A 24,611-nucleotide genomic window follows, 5' to 3' on the forward strand; every position below is an offset into this window, starting at 1 on the left:
GATTTTAAAGAACAGAAATGTGTAGGAATCCCTTTCACTGCAGAAGGCCTAACGTTTGTAGATTGCTGAAGAGTAATGAGTGGTTTATACTGGACATTAGGTTTATTTATCTTACTTTGTCATGTTGCAGATGTGTATGTAGAGGCTAAAAGATACCAGGTGATATTCCTCAGGCACCTTTTCCTTTATCATGTTATTATATAATACTTATCATCCTTATCATTATTTGAGATAAGATCTCATGCATCCATGGTTGATCTAGAACTCACTATGTAAACTAGGTTGGCCTCAAACTCAGAGATTCAACTGCCTGTCTTTTTGAAGGCTGGGATTAAAAGTTCGTGCCACCATGCTTTGCCTTCACCTTTTTTTTTTTTTTTTTTTTTCTGAGAAAGAGGGACTCTCACTGCCCTGAAGCTTGTTGAATAGATTAGGCTGGCTGGCCAGTGAACCCCAGGAATCCACCTGTCTATTTCTTCCTAGCACTGAGATGAAAAGCACAAGCTACATTGCCTGGCTTTTTGTGTGAATGCTGGGAATGGATCTGAAGTTCTCCCCAGCAAATGGACATAAAGATTTAATACAAAGCATCCACTAGATGGTCAGACTCTGACCTCCTAGCATGCATCTGGCTTGAATTCAATTGCTTGATGAAAGCATATGAGCTTGTGTTCATATCAGAAATGTATGCCTGATTTCTAACAGGTTTTTTAAATTTTTATTTATTTATTTTTTGAGTCATTATATGGCTAAGTCTGCATCCTTTCATAGGATATCTGAGAACTTACTCAGAGCCAAGAGTCAGTCCTTCTAAGTCATTTTACAGTGTAGTTAAATCTTGTTTCTTTGTTTTTTCCTGAGACCAAAGATACCAAAGACAGAATTCCATACTTAAAAGTTTTTTCTTTTACTGTAAAGAACATCATAAGGGCAGTTGGCAAAATTTTAATAATGTTGTAGACTAGATAGATACTAGTACTGTATTGGTTCCCTGACTTGCTACTATGTAAGACAGTGTCCTTGTGTTTCTTTTTAGTTTGTTTGGTTAGTTGTTTGAGACAGGGTCTCTCTAAGTAGCTTTGGCTGTCCTGGAACTTATTATGTTGGCCAGACTAGCCTTCAGCTTGAGATCTTCCTGCCTCTGCCTCTCAGATGTTGGGATTAAAAGTATGTGTGTGCCACCACCGCCTGGCTCTAAAGTATTCCCTTCACCTTTAGCACATGATTCTAAGCATCTGAATTCCACTGGACCTGTGAAATACATGACAGCCCTTCTCTCTTCTGTCCCTCTTCATCTTCAGAGACAGTGATTCTCTATTTTCTGTTTTAGTAGTCTCTTGGGCTTAGCTCTGTAGTTTTAATTCACTGCTTCTTGACCTCCAGCAGTGGATATTACTTGAGGAAGAATTTCATTCTTGGAAGAAAATTTCTTTCTTTCTTTTCTCTATTTCTTTCTTTCTTCCTTTTTTTGAAAGATGATGGAAAAAAGTTCAATGTGACTCTGACAAAAATCTCAGGAGCTAAGAGGAAGAAATGTTGCCATGTAATTCCATTTGGATGCCATGATGCTGATTTGAGATTTTCCTTCGTAAAGACAGTGAAGCTTTTGAGCAAAGGAGTGTTGTTGATCGTATTTGTTTGCTTGGGCATGATTACTGGTCTGTGGGGGAGAGCCCTTGTGATGTAGAGACCAGATGGCAAGAAAGATGTTGCAATACTCTTTGAGGGGGGAGGCTGTAAGTTGTTTTGTTTTTTTAATAATTGATGAGTAGGCTATGCTAGTCTCTTATACCAGATTATTAAGTAAAACAAGTTAATCTATTGTCGAGGCGCATAAATTTTAACATCTGTGTGTTTGCATCCTATAGCTGTCAAGATATGCAATATTTTCACACACACACCCTAACATTACCTGATGCCAATTGGGTGTAGTGTCACAGGCCTGTAACCCTAGCTAGCACTTGGGATGTAGAGCCAGAAGGAAGAGGAGCTCTAGGTAATCTGGCTAAGTAGTGACTTCCAGACCTTCTTGGGTTGCAGGAGACCCTGTCTCAAAAGACAAAAACAAAACATACTTCCTGGTGCCAAACAAGGTCTGGAACTACCTCTGGGTGGAAGCCAGAAAAAAAGGTGGAGTTAAAGATGACTACAAACTTGGGAGACTGGGTAAACTGGATGCTGATACTAGTGACCAAAAGAGGTAATAACTAATACACAATGAAGATTCCCCAGAGGCTGTCAGACTCAGGTATGTTCAGCCTGTGCCCCGGGATAGCTATAGCTATGAATGGAGCCCAACACACACACACACACACAATTTGCTTAAAATATTAAGGTTTATTTTTGTTTTGTTGCAAGGATGGTTTGTTTGTGAGACAGGATATCACTATACGGCCCTGGTTGATCTGGAATTCACAGAGATCTGCTTGCCTTTCAATGTGCATCACATTGTCTAAGGGTCATGTTCTTTGGTTTTTAAATGTGACTTTGTAGATAACAGTGTTAGGCTGCAGTTTCAAAAGGTTGGAGATGTTGGAGGGTAGCCAGATAGCCTGAGTTATGGTAGACATGGGCAGCTTTTAGTTGTTTTCATCCAAATAGTGAATAGAGTCAGTGGTAAAATTTAAGTGAAGTCAGTAGTATGTATTAACTAGAAAAAAAAGAGACAAGAAACAGACTGGCGGAGTGAGGTGGTACACACCTGTATCCTAGTGTTTAAAAAGGAGGCAGGAAGATTAGAGATTTCAAAGCTTTTTTAGGTACACAGTGAGTGTAAGTCTAGCCTAGGCTAGTAAAGCTCTGTACAAACAATAACAATAAAAACCTAACCAAACAAGAATCAAAATGGTTTAGAAGATGCTATAGAATTGTCCACTCTCTCTTGCTACCTACTCTCTCTCTTCAAAATTTTACTCAGTTATATGAGTGTTTTGACTGAATATGTCTTCATACCATCTGTGTGCCTAATGCTCTCAGAGATCAGAAGAGGATGCCAGCTTCCCTGGAATTGACCTTTCATGAACTATGAAATTTAAGGAACTCAGGTTCTCTAGAGCAGCCAATGTGCTTAACCAGTGAGTTAACTATCTTACCAGCCTCACTACCCTGATTTCTTATGTCTCTTTCTAGGCAGTTTTACATACATACATACATGCACATGCATATATGTGTTTGTATATATGTATGCATGCTATACACATATATATGCATATACATGTGTATATATACATATATGTATGTGCATATATGTACGAGTGTGTATGTGTGTATATGTGTGCATGGTTTGTCTTTTGTGTGCATGTTTCCATTATTGCCTTGGTTAAGGGTACCTTTTCTTTTCCTTTCTGTCTTTAAATTTTATGTGTGTGAGTGTTTGGCCTGCATGAATATCTGTATACTACTTGCTTGTCTGGTGCCTGTAAAGGCCAGAACAGGTCATTGGATCCCCTGGAATTGGAGTTATAGACGGTTGTGAGCTGCCATGTGGATGCTGAGAATCAAACCCAGGTCCTATGGAAGAACAGCTAGTTCTTTTAACCATGGAGTCATCTCTCCAGGCCCTAAGAATGCCTTTTCAGTAACTTCACGGGTACAGTTGACAGTCAGCAAGAAGACTATGGACAAAGTAGCTTGTTTCTTTATTTGTTTCCTCTTTTCCCTTGTCTTGCAATGTGTTTTATGTTGGTGTTATAGTATTAACTAGGGGGATGGGGAAACTTTCCCTTTTGTTTCCTTTTGCATTTCCTTAAACAATAATATCCCTGTTAAAGCAAGTGCACCTTGGTGTTAATTAAAATTATTCTAATGATCTCACACACACACACACACACACACACACACACACACACTGCACATGACAAGTAAAATAAACCTAATGTCCAATATAAGCACCCATTACTCTTTAGCAATCCATGATTATGCCTTCTGCAGTAAGGGAACCCCACACATTTCTGTTCTTTAAAATCAGGGCTGCTGCCCAGGCCAGTTGCAAGGCCCCAGTGCTGCAGCTGGTGAGGGGAAAGGCCATCTTACCCCACCCCCACCTCACCTCCCAGGCATGACAGCCAAGAGAGCTAGTCCCTTCAACTGACTATTGCACTCAGGAGAGCTGGCCCTGCACCTCACCTGGGCAACACAGTGGAGCTGGCCCTGACAGCAAAGAGACAGACCCAAGGGTGTGAGAGTGGGAAAGCTGGCCCAGCTCCCTTACCGGCTGCAGTACTTGGGCAAGTGGGTCCCATGCCTTGACTGGGCAGCACAGTGAAGCCAAGTTTTCTTTTATAAGAATCGCCTTAATTGTGGTGTCTGTTCACAGCAATAGAACAGTAACTAGCTACTAAGACAGTGTGTTTCATGTGCAACAGACTGAAAAGTGCTCCCCAAGCTAACCATCAAACACGCACTCCTTGACTCCTTGATATGAACGTTCTACTGACAACCTTAATTTTTCTCAACAAATTGATCTTCTAACTCATGTGGAAAAACAAGAACAACAGTGATCTTGAAGATAAAGGAATAGGAGGAATCACATCAAATAAGAGCAATTAAAGATCTACAGTAATATGGGCCCAGGATTAATGGGGAAATAGACAGAACTTGATGTCGCATGTCTTCCTCAATTGTTCTATACCGTACCTTTTGAGACAGGGTCTCTCTCTCACTAAACCTGGAGTTTACTAATTCAGCTAGACTAGACCAGCAAGCCTCAGGCTCCTCCTGTCTCTGCTTCCCCAAATCCCCATGCTGGGATTACAAACTCAGGCGTTAAACCCAGCTTTTCTGTAGTCGTGGGCTCCGAACTCAGGTCCTCATGCCTATATAGCAAGCACTTTACCCACAGAGTCAGCTCTCCAACACTGATAAATCTGAATGTATAAAATCTCTATACTGGGCTGGAGAGATAGTTCATCAATTCAGAGTGCTTACTGCTCTTCCAGAGGATACAAATTCAATTCTCAGCACCCTCAATCAGGCAGCTCATAACTACCTCTAACTCTAGCTTCCGGGGACCCATCACCCTCTTTTGGTTCACACAGGCATGAGCATAAAAGTAGTTGATTCACACAGATACATACACATGCACATGAATAAAAGCTAAAACAGGAGCTGGTCAGTTGTAATAGCAGTGCACATTTTTAATCCCAGCACTCAGAAGGCTGAGGCAGGTGGACCTGTCAGTTCAAGACCAGCTTAGACTACAGGACAGCCAGGGATACCCAGAGAAACCCTGTCTCAAAAAATAAACAAAAATGGGGGTGTGGAGAGAGGGCTCAGAGGTTAAGAGCACTAACTGTACTTCTAGAAGTCCCGAGTTCAAATTCCAGCAACCACATGGCGGCTTACAACCGTCTGTAATGAAATCTGATGCTCTCTTCTGGTGTGTCTGAGACAGCTACAGTGTACTTATAATAAATAAATAAATAAATCATAAAAAACAAAAAAGGGCTAGAGAGATTGCTTAGCGACTTAGCAGCTGTTCTTCTAGCAGTTCTGTGTTCAATTCTCAGAATCCAATGGCAGCTCATGAGCATCTATAACTGTAGTACCATGAGTTTGAATTCCCTCTTCTGGTGTGCAGAAACAAACCTTTTTCCCCCCTGTCTCTAACACATGCAAACAAATAGATGAATAAATGTATAATATCAGGGAAACTGAAATATACCTGCCTGCTAGAGACCTATGTGGTGTACACAAGGTAATACCCTGACTGTCTTCTTTAAAAGCATGGCATTTGGATGGCAAAATATTCTAGTAAAACTGAACCCTTCATACAAGCAAGTGAGCTCAACCTGAGCACTAGAGAAACAGCAGCATTTTATACTCCAGTGATAAAGGCAGAAAACAGGTAAGGGGGCTGGAGAGATGGCTCAGCAGTTAAGAGCACCGACTGCTCTTCCAAAGGTCCTGAGTTCAAATCCCAGCCACCACGTGGTGGCTCACAACCATCTGTAACGAGATCTGACGCCCTCTTCTGGAGTGTCTGAAGACAGCTACAGTATACTTACATATAATAAATAAATAAATAAGAAAACAGGTAAGTATATAGTATAGATGTGCTAACATGTCAGAATTCCAAATGTCATATGAGAAAGGGTCTTGCTCTATAACCCAGGTTGGCCTTAAATTCACTATATAGCCAGGTCTGGAAAGATGGTTCAGTGGTTAAGAGCACCCACTATTCTTCCAGAGGTCCTGAGTTCGATTCCCTACCACATGGTGGCTCTCAACCACCTGTAATGGGATCTGATGCCCATTTCTGGCATGTCTGAAGACAGCAAGAGTGTACTCATATACATAAAATAAATCTTAAAATATTTTTAAAAATTCACTATTAGCCACGTATGACCTCAACTTTTAATCCTTTTGACTCTATCTCCCGAGTGCTAAGATTACAAGCTAGTACCCTACCTTACTTTTTATATGGTTCCGGGGTTCAAACCCTGGGATTTGTGCACACCAGACAAGCACTCTGCCCACTGAACTATATCCCTAGACCAACTCTCCACAATTCTTAAACAAGACCTACTTTGATTTATATCAGCAACTACAAAGTTCAGTTAGAAGCTGTAGTTCAGCCTGGATGCGATCTCAAGTTTCCTATATGAAAATAGGAAGAATGCATCGTGCGAGCAGTTAGTAGTGTCTGCCACTGCATGGTATAAAGAAAAGCCCTAGCCGGGCATGGTGGCGCAGCACTTGGGAGGCAGAGGCAGGCGGATTTCTGAGTTCGAGGCCAGCCTGGTCTACAAAGTGAGTTCCAGGACAGCCAGGGTTACACAGAGAAACCCTGTCTTGAAAAACCAAAAAAAAAAAAAAAAAAAAAAAAAAAGCCCTATTTCTTTTTCCTTAAATATTCAATTTTCCCAAAAGCCTTTATTAAATATTCTATTGCTTTTTCTTTGTTTTTGTGACATTTTTCTTGTCATAGAAGAGTTAACCTTGCTTAGGATGGTTTTGAATTTGTTCTCCATAATTTGAAGTCAGGGCAAAAACTCAAGCCAGGAAACATACTCCTGCTTGAATCAGTTTCCTCCCTACCCACCCATCCATCCATCTATTACTTATTTTTTTATTCATACTACAAGCCAACCACAGGCCTCCCTCCCTTCCAGCCACCTTTCTTATATCTCTCAGGACCACCTGCCCAGTGGTGACATCACTCACAGTGAACTGGGTCCTCCCACAACCATCAACAACAAAGAAAATGCCACACTGACAAGCCTGCAGGCCAATCTGATGGAGGCACTTTTTCAATTTGGGCTCCCTCCTCCCAGGTGACTCTATTGGGTAAAGTTGGGCGAAGCCACAAACATGTGCACATGTACCCGCACACACACATATCTTGAAGCCCTAAAGAGTTTATAGGGTATATTAATCCAATATATACCAAACAATAGTATAGAAAAGTGTAAGAGCTTTTAATAGAAACTGTATTTGTTACATCTCAGTTGAGAGTAATGAAGAAGGCTCTAGCTAACTAAATAAAAAGGTGACTTATGAAAGGATGGTGGTATGTACTAAGGGAGGAACTGATAAGGACAATTAACTCTGAAAGACATAAGGCAGGCTGGTGAGATGGCTCAGCGGTTAAGATCACTGACTGCTCTTCCGAAGGTCCTGAGTTCAAATCCCAGCAACCACATGGTGGCTCATAATCACCTCTTTTGAAGTGTCTGAAGATAGCTACCGTATACTTACATATAGTAATAAATAAATAAATCTAAGAAAGAAAGAAAGAAAGAAAGAAAGAAAGAAAGAAAGAAAGAAAGAAAGAAAGAAAGAAAGAAGGCAGCAAGGTCCCAGGCCTCAGCAGCACTGTTTCCTAACCCTTTCTCTTAGCAGGCAACCACCTTTGAGACCTTCTCGTCAGAAACTCCAATCTCTGCCTAGCAGTGGTGGCACATGGCTCTGATCCTAGCACTCAAGGCATCCATAGAAGGATCTCTGTGAGTTCAGGGCCAGCTTGCTTTATAAAGCTAGTTCTAGGACAGGCAAGGCTACACAAAGAAACCCCAATCTCTGTGAGAAAGGGTCAATGGGTTCCTTTTGGTAACATTATGCTAACATTATGACCGAGGAAATGAGCTGAAATCAGATGTGGCCATAGGAGTTCACCCCACACATCAAAAAGTGTTCTCAGTAAAGAAAAATGGACACAGGCTGCCACACTCAACTAGCTAAGCAAAGAGGTTGGTGTGACAAGCTTGGCACATGGAGATGTGTGAGAGCTGAGATAAAGAGCAGGACATGTGGAAGAGCTTCATTTGCTCCATCTCCTACCAGAGCCTGTCTGTCACGCTGATGCCTGACTGAGACACAAACTGCTACAGTGGAAGCAGGGAAATATAAGATTCAAATATCCTCACAAGATCATATTGTTGAACACTTGGTTCCAAGCTGGTGGAGTGGTGGTTGAGCCTTTGGGACCAGAAACCTAGCTGGCAGCAATCGGTCACCGGGTGCAGGCCTTGAAGGTTATCATCGAGCCTGATCCTAATCTAGAGTTCTGTTTCCCTGTCCACAGTCACAAGGTCAGCAGCATGTTCCTGCCACAGACTCCTGCCTGCATGGAACTGCTCCACCTTCACCACCATGATGGACTGGACCCCGAAAACTGCTTGTCAGGTATTCTGTCACAGCTGTGAGAAAAGTAACTAACTCAGGCATTAACTCTTGCAGACATACTTGCCCAGTGTGCCTCTCAATGGACACCTCCCAGTCCATATAAAGCTGAAAGCCTCAGTCACGGGTTTAGAGTAGGATAATAAAAATCATGTCAAATGATGTTTTCCAGTAAGCCCTGGAAGCTAGTCTCAGTCCATTTCACATGGGATAGATACTGCCAAATATTAGAGACTTTATCTGGTAAGAGGGCATATGGTCACTACTTTGCAAATGTTTCCTGCTGATAAACTCATGGCCAGCTTTGGCATAGCTTGTGTGATTTACACAAAGACTCACACTATTCTTTCTAGTATGTGTGGTATGCTGTAGGAGAGGCTCGTGCACTTCAGTAAAATTCCAAGAAAAGGCCAGCCTGCATTTTCATGGGCTTTTCTCATACCACCTCCTCCCAATTGTGTGCTTGTACATTAGAGTTCTGTCTGTGTTGTATGTGTGTTATTTGAGAAGCATTCTATCTTTGGTACCTCCTCTTCTAGCTTAATTCCCTCTTTCACATACTTTACCAACTCCATTGCTTCAACTACCACTCATCCCTCTTTCAAGCGTCTGGTAGAGTCAGACAAACTGAATACCACCAAAACACTTCCAACTCAGTAACTTAAAGGTACGGACTTTAGTATTCTTATTTGCAAAATGAGGATACTATTTACCTAGAAGGGATCTTCTCTCATTTTTTAAAAAAGATTTATTTATTTATTATATGTAAGTACAACTGTAGCTGTCTTCAGACACACCAGAAGAGGGAGTCAGATCTCATTACAGATGGTTGTGAGCCACCATGTGGTTGCTGGGATTTGAACTCTGGACCTTCGGAAGAGCAGTCGGGTGCTCTTACCCACTGAGCCATCTCACCAGCCCCTTCTCTCATTTTTTAAAACCTTTTTAATCAACTAAGTTTATTTGACAACATTATACATGTATATAGTACATTCATTCTATTTCCTCTCATTTTCTACCTTCTCTTACTTCCCTCTCACCTATCTTCCACCTCTTCCCCTTACAGGTCCTTACCTCACATAAGTCTTTTGTTGTTTTGTTACGCTCTGATTTTAACCAGGATAGTGTGTGTGGTCAGAGGTTTAGCCTCTGTGTTTTGTACTCAACTGAAGGCAACAACTGCCCCTCCCCCAGAATCCATCAATAGCCAATAGTTCAGTAGGGAGATGCAGACCCCCTGAACTCCTCCCCATCACCCATGACTGGCCTGTGTAGGTCCAGTGCAGGCAATTGTAAAATCATGTTTGCAATGGCTGTGTCATACCCTGAAGATAGCATTTTACATTTCCCCTCCCAACTGGAGAACTCTCCAGCACACAGTGGGTGCTTTGTAAAAGATGTCTTTTTTTAAGGATGGGGTCTTATGTAGTCCAGACTCAAACTGACTATGGAACTTGGGCTTCTCTGTCCTCTTGTCCCCACTCCTGTACTGTACCACACCATACTCAGGTTCTATGCAGTTCTAGTGATAGAACCCTGAGCTTTGGGTGTGCTAGGCAAGGACTCTATCACTGAGCCACACCTCCAGTCCTCTCTATTACTATTATTATTCATACTTTCTCACAGCCTGAAAACATTGCTTATCCTCCTTAATGAAATAGTCACCATTTACCTAAAGTTTTGTTGTTGTTCTTCCTAATTGTGCTTTGCATGCCTGGTCTGCAACTCTCTGTGTATCTTTTCCAAGGAGCATTATGATTCTTAAGTTTTATGACCTTGGTAGCTCGTTTTTTAGCTTAAGGACATCTTTTATATACTTTACCAATGCCATAGTTTCATAGACTACTCCACCCATTCCTTCAATAACATCTTCTGAATCCCTATTACATGTAGGCATATAATAAAAACAGTAATACCCCAAATGTTTGGTTTAGGGTCTCCAAATTAAGAAATAAAAGGCTTATTTAAACTGACTCGAGATCATCACATTTGGGCTAGGGACATGGCTCATTAGGTAGGGTGCTTGCTTAAAATACATAAAGCCCCGGGTTAGATTCCGAATGCCACGGCACTACACACTCATGAGTCCAGCATTTGCGAAGAGGAGGATCATTAGTTCAAGGTCACTCTTCACTATATAGCAACTTTGGGCCTGTTTGAAATATTCACCTTAAGGAAATGATAAATGATTCAAGAGATAGGCATGTTTAACATGATTGAAACATTACATGAAGTACATGTATATACATTTATCAAAATATTACAAATACAGCTTTAATGTTTTTCTATCAACTGGTTTTTAAAAACCTGAACACAAAACAATTGTTCCAATGCTTTAAGATCTTTCAGCGAGTATCTATCATTTCTATAACCAAGAGTAACAGTTTTTAAAAAAGAAAAATTGCCAACTTCATTAAAGATCTTGAAAATACAGAACATAAAATAAAACATCTGAGATTAAATGGGTCAAGAGCAAACGGCTTTCTTGATATTCACAAATCACGAATCATATTATAGAAGCTTCTTAGAAACTACCCAGAAGGCAAGGGACTTGTGGCCACAAACCATTTAATCAAGTAAGGCCCACCCACTCTGCATGCAAACACTGTCTATCAACTGCCCATTCTACCAATAAACACTGCTTCTTTCTTTCAATAACTGAATCAAGCAGTTGGCTCTCTTGTTTAGAGGACAAACTTCTAGTGTACCTGAGTCCACCTAAGAAACTGGCAAGCCTGCCCTCCCTGAAAACCCATACTATTTTAGGAACCAAACAGTTTAAAATTTCCCAAGAACTCGGATTAAAGAGACTTCTTGAGTCCCACTAATGACTGGAATCTCCCAGATTCAGCTAATAAAAACCAAATGTTCTTCCCCTTGGGACAAAATGCATTTGAAAGAAAAAAAAAATCTCACAAGTTATTGGTAGTTATATTTTTTTTCTGCAAGACCTGAAGCCTAAGGTGTCTCACCCTGCCAAACCCAATATATACAACACCTATTATGCTACCATTCTGATTCCTACTCTTATAACCAAGTCCCTTCCCTCTCAATCCTACCCCACTAAATCCCCAGTCAGTTTCCCTTCAGTGGCAAGGTAGAAGTAGACCACCCTTCCTTAGTTATTTGGCTCGCTTTCTGACATTACATTTGTTTTTGCTATGCTTGACTTCGGTTTAACATAATTTATGCTGTCGTGCCTCCTTGCAGTTGAATTCTACTGATTCTGGCAATTAGAAGTCTTTTGTACCTATAAATATCTAGTCAAAACTACTCCCAAACAGGTGATGGTGGCACATGCCTTTAATCTCAGCACTCGGGAAGCAGGGACAGGGAGATCGGAGAGTACAGGATAGCCAAGGCTTCACAGAAAAACTCAGTCTTGAAAAATAACAAAAAGCAAACAAAACAAAACAAAAAAAGAACAACAAAAAATTACCCCCAAGGCCTGGCGGTGGTGGTGCATGCCTTTAATTCCAGCACTCGGGAGGCAGAGGCAGGCAGCTTTCTGAGTTTGAGGCCAGCCTGGTATACAGAGTGAGTTCCAGGACAGCCAGGGCTACATAGAGAAACCCTGTCTTGAAAAAACAAAACAAAAAACCTATTATAAAGAAAATGTCTTTTAAAAGTGTTAATTGCACACACAACCAAATATGTCATATGCTTTTTAATCAACTGTTAAAACCACAGAAACTAACCCCTGGTGACTAAGATCACTGAACATGGATCTTGTGAAAATGTGACGCAAACCTTCTGGATGTCTCTTTTAGAAAGGAATCCTGTCAATTGATAGGCATTCCCAGCACCTGGAGGTGAAGTCAGCAAGAGAAAAGAGTTCCAGGGCCAGACTGGACTAAAGAAGACCCAGAAGCCATCCACCCACCCACCCACATCTTGAAGTTCTTTCCAGTTCTAATGTGGCCAAATGTTCCTCAGGCTACCAGGAACCCTTTACCTTCAGAAGGAAGGCGGCACTCCTCTCAGGGCAGAGGGACGTTCACAGCTCTATCGTTCAGCTGCTCCTCTAGTGGAAACTCTAGCTACTTTTCATCATTGACCAACAGTAACCTCTGTTTTGTAATACCTCCTTACCACATTAGCTACTCATCAAACAGCCCCATCCACAGGCATTAATCTCTCTCACAAACCCTGGTGAGTGTATACAGGTATCAGAAGTAGCTGATTCCTTCCCCTTAGAGAAGAAAGCCTACGAGTTTATAATTTCTCTCCTGTACATTAAAAAGCAATGTTAAGACATGATGTGAGCAAACAATTTTACATTTCATCCATGTAACAGTACTTTAGTGAAAGCAAGACCCTTGGATATCTAGTTTGTATCTTACTGTGTATTTTCAGAAAAAGAAAAAAAAAAAAAAAAAAAAAAGGTCAATACTCCCCCTTCAGGATGCAAGGAAAGACAGGTAGGAGTTGGAGCACATAGATTTAACACAACCAACTTCACGAACTATTTTAAGATATTCTCTTTTTCTCATAAATTAAGAGATCTTATTCCTTAAAAATATAGTACCTGCTTTAAAATAATTTGTGAAAAATAGTTTTCTCGAAAAGATAGTACAGCCCTTAGAATATTCTATTAGCACATTCTTCCAAATGCCATTGTGCCTTGAGTGAAAATGTTCAATATAACATTTCAGAGCCTGCAGTGAGGGCTCAGCTCTATAGCGCAGATGGGCTTTGAACTCTCTTCCAGCCTCAACTTTCCAAGTGCTAGGATTATAGGTGTTTGGCAGCACACCCAGCTAGTCACAGATTTTTATATTTCATTTTAATAACTTGGTATTTCATCTTAATAGTTGCCAACCTCTGAAGAAATACCATGCTTACAAAGGATAAATTGCTGGGATTCCAGGAGGTCAGAACTTGACTTACTATTTAGTCAAAATATAACTCCTAGTGGGTTATGTTAGAAGCACCTCTAACACATGACCAGCTTTGTCCCGACTTCTTTTTTCCTCACAAAAGTCCTAACTCACCCATTCACCAGTTCTCTTCTCCCTCCAGTTACTCAACCTCCCTGATACATTCTATACCTCCACAACCTTGCTCATTAGCCATTTTACACTGCTAGGGAAAACAGCGCATTCTTCCATGGCTCATAACAAACTGACATCCCCTTTTTTGGAGGCAGTCCCTCATCATCGTCCTACTGTCCTAGAACCCCCTATGCAGACCAGGCCAGCCTGAGCTCAGAGATGTACCTGCCTGAGGGCTGGGATTACAAACAAGTGACATCAAGCTCAGACTGCAAACTGACTCCTAAGACACCTCCTCTCACACAATTCTTTTTGAAAGCAATCTTTTGACTCTTAACACCTTCCACACTCAAGGGAGGCCAAGTCTTTTCTGTGTACTCCCACTCCTAACCCTCAACTCTCCCCGGGCTCCTAAGACTTGAAGATAACCCTTTCATACCACAGGATTAACACATCTATCAGAGCTACTGGTTCAGGTAGGGGACAGGTTGCTATTGCTTAGTATCTATGTTGAAGATGAAATAGGGTCACTGACCTATCAAAACTACACCAATCACACTCCTGCTAAGGGGAACAAGCAACTTTTAAAACTATTCTTCCCGATATTTGCACAATTGGTTTAAAAAATACTGCCAGGAGCCAGGGGGTAGAGTAGCACATGCCTTGAATCCTAGCACTTGGGAGGCAGAGGCAGGTCTGTGAGTTCGAGGCCAGCCTGGTCAGCACAGCGAGTTCCAGGACAGTCAGGGCTACAAAGAGAAACCCTGTCTCAGAAAATCAATCAATCAATCAATCAATAAAAATACTGTCAGGAAAACCAGGTGTTGGGGTCTTAGTTGTACTTGGGAGGCAAAGGCAGAAGGATCTCTTTAAGTTGGAAGTCAGGCTTAGTCTACAACGCAGAACAGCCTGGGAGGGCTGTTACTCAGAGAAACCATGTCTGGAAATAAGCAAAATACTGCCAGGAATTCAGAATTCTGTAAGATAGTTTAGAAGTTCATGGATATGGTTGATGATTCAACTTCAGTTAATTAATACAAGGACTCATGACAACTTACCACTGGATTAAGCAACGCCCTCCACGATAGCTCTATTGCCTGGTGAAGGGGCCACCTAAAATCCAACCTGGATGGTGGGATGGGGGTCTCACCAATCGCACAACGGGACAATTTTCAAGACAAGACCCCCGAGGAGGTTCTCTGCCAAGGTTTTCCCCATAAAGGAAGTCCAGAACGTGATAGGAAGAGGCTGTCCGGTTGTGCTTCGACAGCTGCACTGCCTAACTTTCTCAGAGCGTCAGCTTCCTTTTGGGGCTGCAAGACTCTACAGGAAGCATGTACTCGGGGACCCGGGCAGGAACCCGAGAAGGTATCGCCGGACTTCGAGGGAAAGATTTCCTCTGCTTCCCACTGGGAGCGGCCTGCACTTTTTTTTTTTTTTTTTTTGCGTGATCCACATGGTTAAGAACCAGAGACTTGCAGAGGAAGCCCAGCCTCCAGGGCCCTTCAGAACAGCAAATGCAGAGTTGCCGGGCAGACCTCAGGAGTCCCGCGTGGCTGAGGAGCCCGGGGAGGCTGGAGAGTCAGGCAGAACTAGGGGACACCGCACACCTAAGAAACCAGGTAAACCTGGGGAGCCCCGCAGGGCAGAGAACCACAGCTCATCGCTGCGGAGCCGGGTAGTACTGGGAAGGCTCGAATAACTGGAGAAGCGGGCAGAACCGGGGAGCCCCTCAAGGTGAGGGAGCCCCACACAGTTCTAGAGTCCCGCGCTGCCCTTGAGTCTCCCTCCCGCTCAGCGGGGAGGCCCAGCCAGCGCCGGGTCCCCGTCGCTCAGCACACCTGAGCCGCGCCCAGCAGCCAGCCGGTCACTGACCAGCCCGCGCGGCTGCCCGTCCTCCCCGGCCCGGCCCGGGCATCGGCTCGCGGGGGTCCCGGCCCACCGCCCCGACCTCGCCCGGCCTCTCGATCCCATCGTACCTGGCTGGCAGCCGCGATGGTGGCGGTGCTGCTCTTCAAGTACCCGTTCCTCACTTCCCCGTTCTTGACACAGCCGTTCGCCCTCATCGGGCGGCGGCAGCAGCAGCCTCCGGGCTCCGGCCGCATCCTCCCGGCAGCACCCGGCGGTAGGACAGGCTCTGGAGGCGGCGGCGGCGCCAACTCCCGCTCCGCACCGCACCCACTCTCCGAAACCGGAAATGGCTGCAGCGCCGCTGCCAATTCCCGGTCCGGCCGTCACGCGAGGGCGGGGCCACCTGAGAAGACGGGACTCGCCGAAGCCCCGCAGCCGTAGGGAACATGGGGCGGGGTCTATCGGCGATTGACCAATCCAAAGGCGAGAGGGGCGGATCTCATGCTGATTCTGGCGAATTAAGAGCAAGGGAAAAGCGGCTTGCAGACATCTAGGGGACTTCTTCAGAGGAACTCGAGAACTGGGCAATTGATTGGAGCCCTAGCCAGGCCGTAGGTGGAGCTTTGCCGCCTAATGGTCCAGGTTGAGAAGGAGGCGGAGCCTGGAAAGGAACAGCCAATTAGAGTGTGGAGAAAGAAACAGGGGCTGAGCCTATTTCCAGAGCCTGTTCCCGGTTCTCCAGCACAGGTGGTGGTTGCCCTCTGTGCCCTTCCTCCCGAGAGGTTCTCGGGTTGAATCCAAGCCCAAGACAGGCAGCTCCTTTATTTCATTAGCAAATTCCTCTGTGAGTGTTAATAGAATAGCCTTTTTGACAGTCTCTCACTGTTCTTCACTGTGAACTACGCGAACGCCTCGCGCGCTCATCACTTGTTTCTATCCGGGTTTTCCTAGGGCAATTTCCTTTGAAGACTTTCCTTGAAAGTCAGGAGACTTGATCTGTTTCCAGATCTTGTGATAACTGAAACTTGAGGAATTAACTCCTTTAGGAGCCAAGTTCTTTTAAAATTCTTCCTGCTTCATGGACTCATTTGCAAGAATTACATTAGTAAAGCGCTGGACACCTATCACAATACCTAATCCAAATCAGTAGCAAAAGAAATTGATCTACATTTCAACATTACAGAGACCTTTAGTTACCCATTTAAAAAAAAAAAAATCAGAGCCGGGCGTGGTGGCGCACGCCTTTAATCCCAGCACTTGGGAGGCAGAGGCAGGCGGATTTCTGAGTTCGAGGCCAGCCTGGTCTACAGAGTGAGTTCCAGGACAGCCAGGACTACACAGAGAAACCCTGTCTCGAAAAACCAAAAAAAAAAACAAAAAAAACAAAAAAAATCAATGTCATAATTAAGAGTATGACTCAGTCTTGGTTTGAATCCTGGCTGCCTCACCTACTAGCTGAGTGACCTCTATGTTCCTTCCTCTGCTCAGGGGGATAATAACAGTTGCCATAAGAGAATCTAATGAGTTAATGCCTGTAATGTATTTTGTGTAGGACCTGGCAATTAGTAAGTATTCATTAAGTGCTGGTTATTATTAATTGCTGAATGCATCTGTGTGAATCCCTGCCTCACACAACCCCTTCTCCCCTGGAGCTTTAGAACTGCGTTGGCAAGGTATTTGTTTTGCTTGATTTAGGAGAGGTACTCTTAACAGCAAGTGGAGCAAGGACAAAGCTTTCAAGTCACAAACCCTTTGATCTCAAAGTGAACATGAGAATCAAAAAGAACTCTATGGGGCCTGGAGAGATGGCTCAGCAGTGAAGAGCACTCACTGCTTGTCCAGAGTACCTGGATTTGGTTCTAGCACCCACATGGTGGCTCACGGCTATCTATAACTCCAGTGCCAGAGGAATCAAAGCCTTATTCTGATTTCCCAGGGCACCAGACACAAACTTGGTGCACATACATACATGCAGACAAGACACAGACATAAAATAAAATCTCCTTTGTAAACATTTGTTTTTTTTTTTTTTTAAAAAAAAGCTCTGTATGCCTTTAAGCTAGGCATAGTAATGCATTGATATAATCTCAGCACTCCTGAGGTAGAGGCAGGAGTGTAGATGTTCAAGATAATCTTTGGATATATAACCTGTCCAAGCTAGCCTGGGATATAGGAGTCCCTGTCTTAAACATGATGGGGTGGGGATAACTCAATCAGTGAAATACTACCAGGAAAACAAGAGGAGTTAAGTCCAGATTTTGAGCATCTAGTTAAAATCCCTGTGCTTGGGATACAGAGATGAAAGGGTTCCTAGAGTTCTCTGGCCAGCTGGTCTAACTGAATTGGTGAGTTCCAATGTCAGGCAAAGACCCTGTCTCAAAAATAAGGTAGAGATGATGGGTGATGGTGGCATATGCCTTTGATTCCAGCCCTCAGGAGGCAGAGGCAGGCAGGCAGATCTCTGTGAGTTTAGGCTAGCCTGGTCTACAGAACAAGTCCAGAAATAGCTAAGGCTACACAGAGAAACCCATTCTTGAAAAAAAAACAAAAAAAAAAAACAAAAAAGAAAGAAAGAAGAAAGGAAGGAAGGAAGGAAGGAAGGAAGGAAGGAAGGAAGGAAAGAAAGAAAGAAGAAAAAGAAAAGTAGAGAACAATTGAGAACAATTAGGGAAGACACCCGATGCTGACATCTGACTTTCATGCACATACACATAAATAAATCGACACACAAAGAAGTGTATGCCTTATGAAGCTTACTTTCAAAGTTCAAGATATGGTGTTAAGAGATGGCTCAGTGTTTTGGCTGCTCTTCCAGAGGATGAAGATTGAGTGCCTGAACCTACCTGGCAGATCATGAACATCTTTACCAGTAATCGGATGCCCTGAAAAGACATACATGAAGTTAAATAAAATAGAAGGGCAACCTTTTGAAGAATAAGAAGGAAGAGGAGGAGGAGAAGAAAGAGGAGTAGGAGAAGAAAGAAAAGGAAAGAAAGAAGGAAAGAAAAAAAGAAAGTCAGACAGACAGACAGAAAGAAGGAAAGAGGAGGAAGAGAGCTGGTGAGGATGGCTCAGTGGTTAAGAGCACTGACTGTTCTTCCAAAGGTTCTGAGTTCAAATCCCAGCAACCACATGGTAGCTCACAACCATCTGTAATGGGATCTAACGCCATCTCCTGGTGTGTCTGAAGACAGTGTACTTACATATAACAATAAATAAATAAATCTCTCTTTAAAAAAAAAAAGGAGGAGGAAGAGGAGGAGGAAGAAGAGGAGGAGGGAGGAGAAGGAAAAGAAATAAGCATAGGAGTTCCAAAGTGGGACACTGGATGACAGCAGCTATCAGATTGCCATAGGCAGTGGAGGTGCTCAGGGCAGAAATCTGGTTGAAAGAGAAGCTAAGAGGTTTGATTGACACTTAGATAGTGGGCTGAGATAATGTGAAAAAGGCTTGGATGGAAGATGTGCAATTAGCTAGACCTTGAAGGATGAGCAAGACTTAGAAACTGGCTTGGAATGAGCAGAGGAGTTTGTTCTGGGGGGAAGAACCCACAGCAGTGCATGTTCAGAGCTGGGCAGAGGTTGGCGTGGTCTGGATCCTGGGAAGAACCTGTCCCTTCCTCCTGAGGACAGTACACCAGTAGCTTCTTGTCTTGTTCTGCTGCTTACTCACTACTAGCCTCAAAGGAGTCATGCACACACAGCCCTGATTTCCTCACTCCCCATTTGAAGTCAATTCCTGCACTTCTTCCTTCAGTAGACGAGACGGTTGTGTGTACCCATGATATAATACCCAAATGATCTGGTTACTCAATAGGCCATTGCTAAATCACAAAAAGGATAGCTCAGTAGGAAACACCCTGTGATCCACAAAAGCAAGAAAATGGTCCCTTTTAGAGGCATAAGCTATCTCCTTGTCATTTTATAGAACTTATCTTCAAAGGCTCATGCTAGGTGCTAGAACACAGCTCTCCTTGTCTTCCAAGATGGCTCAAGCCACTTCAACTGTGAAGCCTTTCTTGAAGTTCATCATCCCTATAAAATTAGACAGAGTCTGTGTCACATGGCTTTGGAATTCTGTGAGAGGGAGTGATTACAAACAAGAGCTCTGTTGTCAAACACTGAGGAACTGAAGACCCAGCTCCAGCTCTTACAAACCTGTAACCTTGCAAAGCAGTCTCACTTCTCTGTTACTCAACTACTGTTTGTGTAAAATGGGATACATGTGTTTCCATGAGCTGGAAAAACTAACTCCAGACCCAGGGGAATCAATCAATACCACCTTTTAGCCTACTGCCACAGGAACCTGTGCATACATATTCACGTAAACACACACACACACACACACCAAAATAAAAATGAATTTTAACCCTGGCTTGTCTCAAACAAACAAACAAATTTTTATTTAATTTTTTTTATTTTGTAAATAGCATTGTAATGTGGTCTTGTGAAGAATACTGTTTAAATTTAGGGATGATAAGAGTGTTAATACAGTAAGAGTCAAGATTTTACAAATATTCTGGACACAGCTCATATGTTGGTTTTGTTTTTGTTTTTTGAGACAGGGTTTCTCTGTGTAGCCATGGCTGCACTGGAACTCATTCTGTAGACCCAGGGTAGCCTTGAACTCACAGAGATCTGCCTGCCTCTGCTTCCCAAGTGCTGAGAGTAAAGGCGTATACCACCACTGCCCATCTCATCCGTTGTTTTTGTTTTTATGTGCACTGGTGTTGTGCCTGCATGTATGCCTCTATGAGGGTGTTGGATCTTGGATTTACAGACAGTTGTGAGCTGCCATGTGGGTGCTGGGACTTGAACCCTGGTCCTTTGGAAGAGCAACCAGTCCTTTTAGTCACTGAGCCATCTCTCCAGCCCTCCTTATTTTATTTTATTTTATTTTTGAGACAGAGTTTCTCTGTGTAGCCCTGGCTGTCCTGGAGCTCACTCTGTAGACCAGGCTGGCCTCGAACTCAGAAATCCGTCTGCCTCTGCCTCTGCCTCTGCCTCTGCCTCTGCCTCTGCCTCTGCCTCTGCCTCTGCCTCTGCCTCTGCCTCTGCCTCTGCCTCTGCCTCGGCCTCGGCCTCTGCCTCTGCCTCGGCCTCGGCCTCGGCCTCTGCCTCTGCCTCCCAAGTGCTGGGATTAAAGGCGTGTGCCACCACTGTCCAGCTTTAAGAATCTTGATTATACTGGGTAATTAGGTGTTGAGATGCCTGACTGTGGGTATGTGGGGTGTTGCATGATAGTGAGAGTAATTGGGGGGGGAGGCACCCACCCCATGGAGAGTTTAATATTTCCCGCAACATATATTTAGTTATAAAAATACTGTTGTATAGCCCAGTCATGCCTTGAATTTGTTCTGTAACCCAAGATCTTTATTGTTTTGATCTCCTGCCCCTCTTGCCTCTGTATCCCAATTGCTGGGACTACAGAAATAGAACACCATGTCTGTCTTCAGACTTGATTTGCAAGGGATGGGCTGGCCATTTCCCTTTCCATTATCCCTACTCTAATACAGTACAGCCAAGGGAAGAGACTTTCTCCCTGGATTTCTGACTATATTTGCATCTCCCAAGGTAGGACAAGAGTTGTCCTTCCTTTTTCTGGCCTCCCCCAAGTGCACCCTTAAGAGAAGGACTGGGCTATTGAATAGATGCTCGCAGGGGAATGTGCAGCTGTAGGAGGAATAATGGTTCCTGAGTTTGTAATAGAATGATTTTAATCTGAGTCTTATAAAGCATTGACAATAGGAATTCTGAGGGAAGAGATGAGCTCTGAGAATGGACCAGAGCTTGTCAATGGCAAGTCTCTGCTTTTATGTTTCCTTTGCTCTAGAAGGATCTCAGAGCTTCCTATCCCACCACCACCCTAGGTCTCCTGTGGGTGCTCAGCCAGATAGATGTCGCAATCCTCTGAGCTGAGCTTCAGGAAGCGGACTTTTGCTTCTGGCTCCAGAGATTTGGAGTAGTGAGTTTTGCAACAGAATTTAGATTGGATTAAGCACAGGAGAGACTTGTTAGCTTATCTGATAAGTCTGGATCCAAGTGCCCTTATGTCACCGGGAGCATGTTTCTATCTTTGGTTTGGCATCTGTATTAGGCACTTTCTCTTGCTATGATTAAAAAACAAAACAAAACTGACCAATACCAACTTAGGGAGGGAAAGGGTTTCTTTCACCTTAACATTTCTAGGTAGCAATCCATCTCTCAGGGAAGTCGGGAGAGGCACTCGAGGCAGCAGGAGCGGAAGCAGAGCCCATGTAAACTCCTGCTGATTGGCTCACTCTCCAGGGCTAGCTCAGCTTGCTTTCTTACACAATCCAGGAGTCCTTAGGCATGAGGACCACTCCCACAGTAAACTGGGATTTCCTCACTCCATCATTAACTAAGAAAATGTCCATCCAGATGAGTGTGGCTACATTTGACAAGATCCTAGACAGGTTTTGATTTTGTTTTGAGACAGAGTTTCCTCTCTGTAGCCTTGGCTATCCTGGAACTCGCTCTGTAGACCAGACTGGCCTCGAACTCACAGAAATACCGACTGCGGGCAGGTTTACTGGACCATTTAAAACTTATGCTCTCTTGTGGGGGACCATTTGCAGGTTGAGCCAGTCAGATTGATTCTATTCTCTGATCGGTTAAGGCTGATGGAACTGTCGCAAAGAACTTTTGAACAGAAGGATATTTGTCATAAAGTGAGAAACTAGCTCTCTTTGCTGCAATACCAAGGCCATCACGGGTTGCATGAACTCTACCAGGAAGGGCCTATCCCAGTCGGTGCCTACCTGACTAAAGTTCACATCTGAAGATGTGAGGGAACAGATTTACAAACTGGCCAAGAAAAGCGCTACTCCCTCCCAAACAGGCAAGATCCCAAGAGACTCACGTGGTGTGGCACAGGTCAATTTTGGACTCATAATACAATCTTGAGAATCCTTAAGTCCAAAGGTCTTAAAAGGTTGCCTCTGATCTTCCTGGGGAATCTCTACTATTTGATTCAGAAAGACATGGAACAACAGTGTTAACTAACTTGGACTCCTAGGAACTCCCAGAGATTGAGCTACCAACTAAAGAACATATAGGAGCTGGTCCCAGGCCCGGGCACATACAAAGCAGAGGGCTGCCTTGTCTGGCCTCAATAGGAGAAGTGCCTAATCCTGCAGAGACTTGATGCACCAGGGTGAGAGGAGGGCACCCTCTCAGAAGTAAAGGGGAGAGGTGATGGGGGGAGAAACCCTGTGAGGGGAGACTGGAGGGGCAGCATTTGGGAATGTAAATATAAATAAATTAATAAAAAATATTGTAAGAAAGAAAGGAAGGAAGGAAGGAAGGGAGGGAGAAAGGAAGGAAGGGAGGGAGGAAGGAAGGAAGGAAGGAAGGAAGGAAGGAAGGAAGGAAGGAAGAAAGAAAGAAAGAAAGAAAGAAAGAAAGAAAGAAAGAAAGAAAGAATAGAAAGAAAATTGTTGAAGTCTGCAAGCATCTTGGGAGGAACAGAAAAAGATGTGAAATTTGCCGGATTCTGATAGAGAGTAGAATTTACCTGTTGGCTCACTACTATAAGACTAAGTGGGGCTGGGCAGTGGTAGCGCACGCTTTTAATCCCAGCACTTGGGAGTCAGAGGCAGGCAGATTTCTGAGTTCAAGGCCATCCTGGTCTACAGAGTGAGTTCCAGGACAGCCAGGGCTACACAGAGAAACCCTGTCTCGAAAAACAAAAATTAAATAAATAAATGAATAAATAAATAAAATGGGTTCTCCCACCGAATTGGAAATATGAGTCTTTCATATCCTCTGCTCTAGTGGCATAAATCCTCTTGTGTATCTGAGCAAGAAAATCGCATTAAATGAAAGAGAGAGGAAGGGAGAGGGAGAGGGAAAGAGAGAGAGAAACAAAATCAGAAGACCACCAGTCTGAGGCCCTGCCATCCCTAAGCAGACTTTCTCTCTAGGCCATTGCCTCCGGTGAATATTGAATTTGACTGTCCAGGTGTGGATATCACCATACCCTGACTCCACAGTGGAGAAATAAAGAGCAGCTTTCAGGGTGTGTCTTGCCACATTTGGCTCTGTTTTGAATGTACAAAGGCAGAATGCCTCCATATCTTGTTGTACAACCAGCTGTCTGGCACCCCGTGAGACACAGACATGTAACTTATTCCTAAAAGTGAAAAGGATACTACACTATAAATGTGTCAAGAAAACAGGGAGTATATGAATATATGGGCATTTTAAAACCATATCAGAAATACCAGACTCCTGTCTGGCAGTGGTGATACACACCTTAATCCCAGCACTCAGAAGGCAGAGGCAGGCAGAGTTCAAGACCATCCTGTCTACAGAGTGAGTTCCAGGACAGCCAGAGTTACACAGAGAAACCCTGTCAATCAATCAATCAATCAATCAATCAATACTGGACCCCAAGAGATTGGAGATGTAGCTCAGACGTGAAATGTTTGTCTAGCATCTTTGAGACCCTGGTTTCAATTCCAAGTAAAAAAAGAAAGGAAAAAAAAAAAAGTCAGGCACAGTGGCTTATGTACTGGGGAGCAGGACTGTTATGAGTTTGAGGCTAGCCTGGGCTATATAGTGAGCCGAGATCTCATTGAACAAACAGACTAACAAAGGGTACAACACCCTCACCTGGACCCCATATAAAAGAGAACAACTAACACGTTGATGGCTCCACTAACCTGTCACCTCACTATCTGCCACACCCATTGAGGGTCTGACAGGCAAAGAACTCTTGACTGTCCTTGGGGCCTCAGCTCATCTCAGTGTCCCCTGCTTGATATGATGTACTTGAACTGCTGCTGTCACCCATCCATCCCTCTATTTGGACCTGTTCTTCAACGTTGTACCTTCAGTAGCTTTACAGCTAGGGGCCTCGGCATTTTGTCTAACCACTGCAGGGAGTCTCTTTGAGTCTTTCCCTTTACCACTTGAACTCCGTGGCTTGTTTAACACTTCTGTAGTCATTCTTTAGCTCTGTGTGTGTGTGTGTGTGTGTGTGTGTGTGTGTGTGTGATTACCATGCAGTGCGATCTAAGTACCAATATTAGTACTGAAGGTGCCTGTGGTGGTGGTGGCAAATACCTTTAACCCCAGCACTCAGAGGCAGAGGCAGGCAGATTTCTACGAGTTCAAGGCC

At 43.7% G+C, this 24,611-nt stretch overlaps 1 protein-coding gene across 1 annotated transcript in view; it reads right to left on the minus strand.

Annotated features, from left to right (window-relative positions):
* Positions 1-15,828, minus strand: part of Sptlc2 (serine palmitoyltransferase long chain base subunit 2) — a 79,463-nt gene extending 63,635 nt beyond the window's left edge. Inside the window, exon 1 of the mRNA XM_021179358.3 lies at positions 15,596-15,828. Within this exon, the coding sequence (XP_021035017.1) occupies positions 15,596-15,721 (126 nt within the window). The 5' untranslated portion in view covers positions 15,722-15,828. The remainder of the gene's footprint in view (positions 1-15,595) is intronic.
* Positions 15,829-24,611: the final 8,783 nt, after the last annotated feature.

The sequence above is a fragment of the Mus caroli genome, unplaced genomic scaffold (assembly GCF_978045245.1).
Source record: "Mus caroli unplaced genomic scaffold, Mus_caroli_1 scaffold_14, whole genome shotgun sequence".
NCBI lineage: Eukaryota > Metazoa > Chordata > Mammalia > Rodentia > Muridae > Mus > Mus caroli.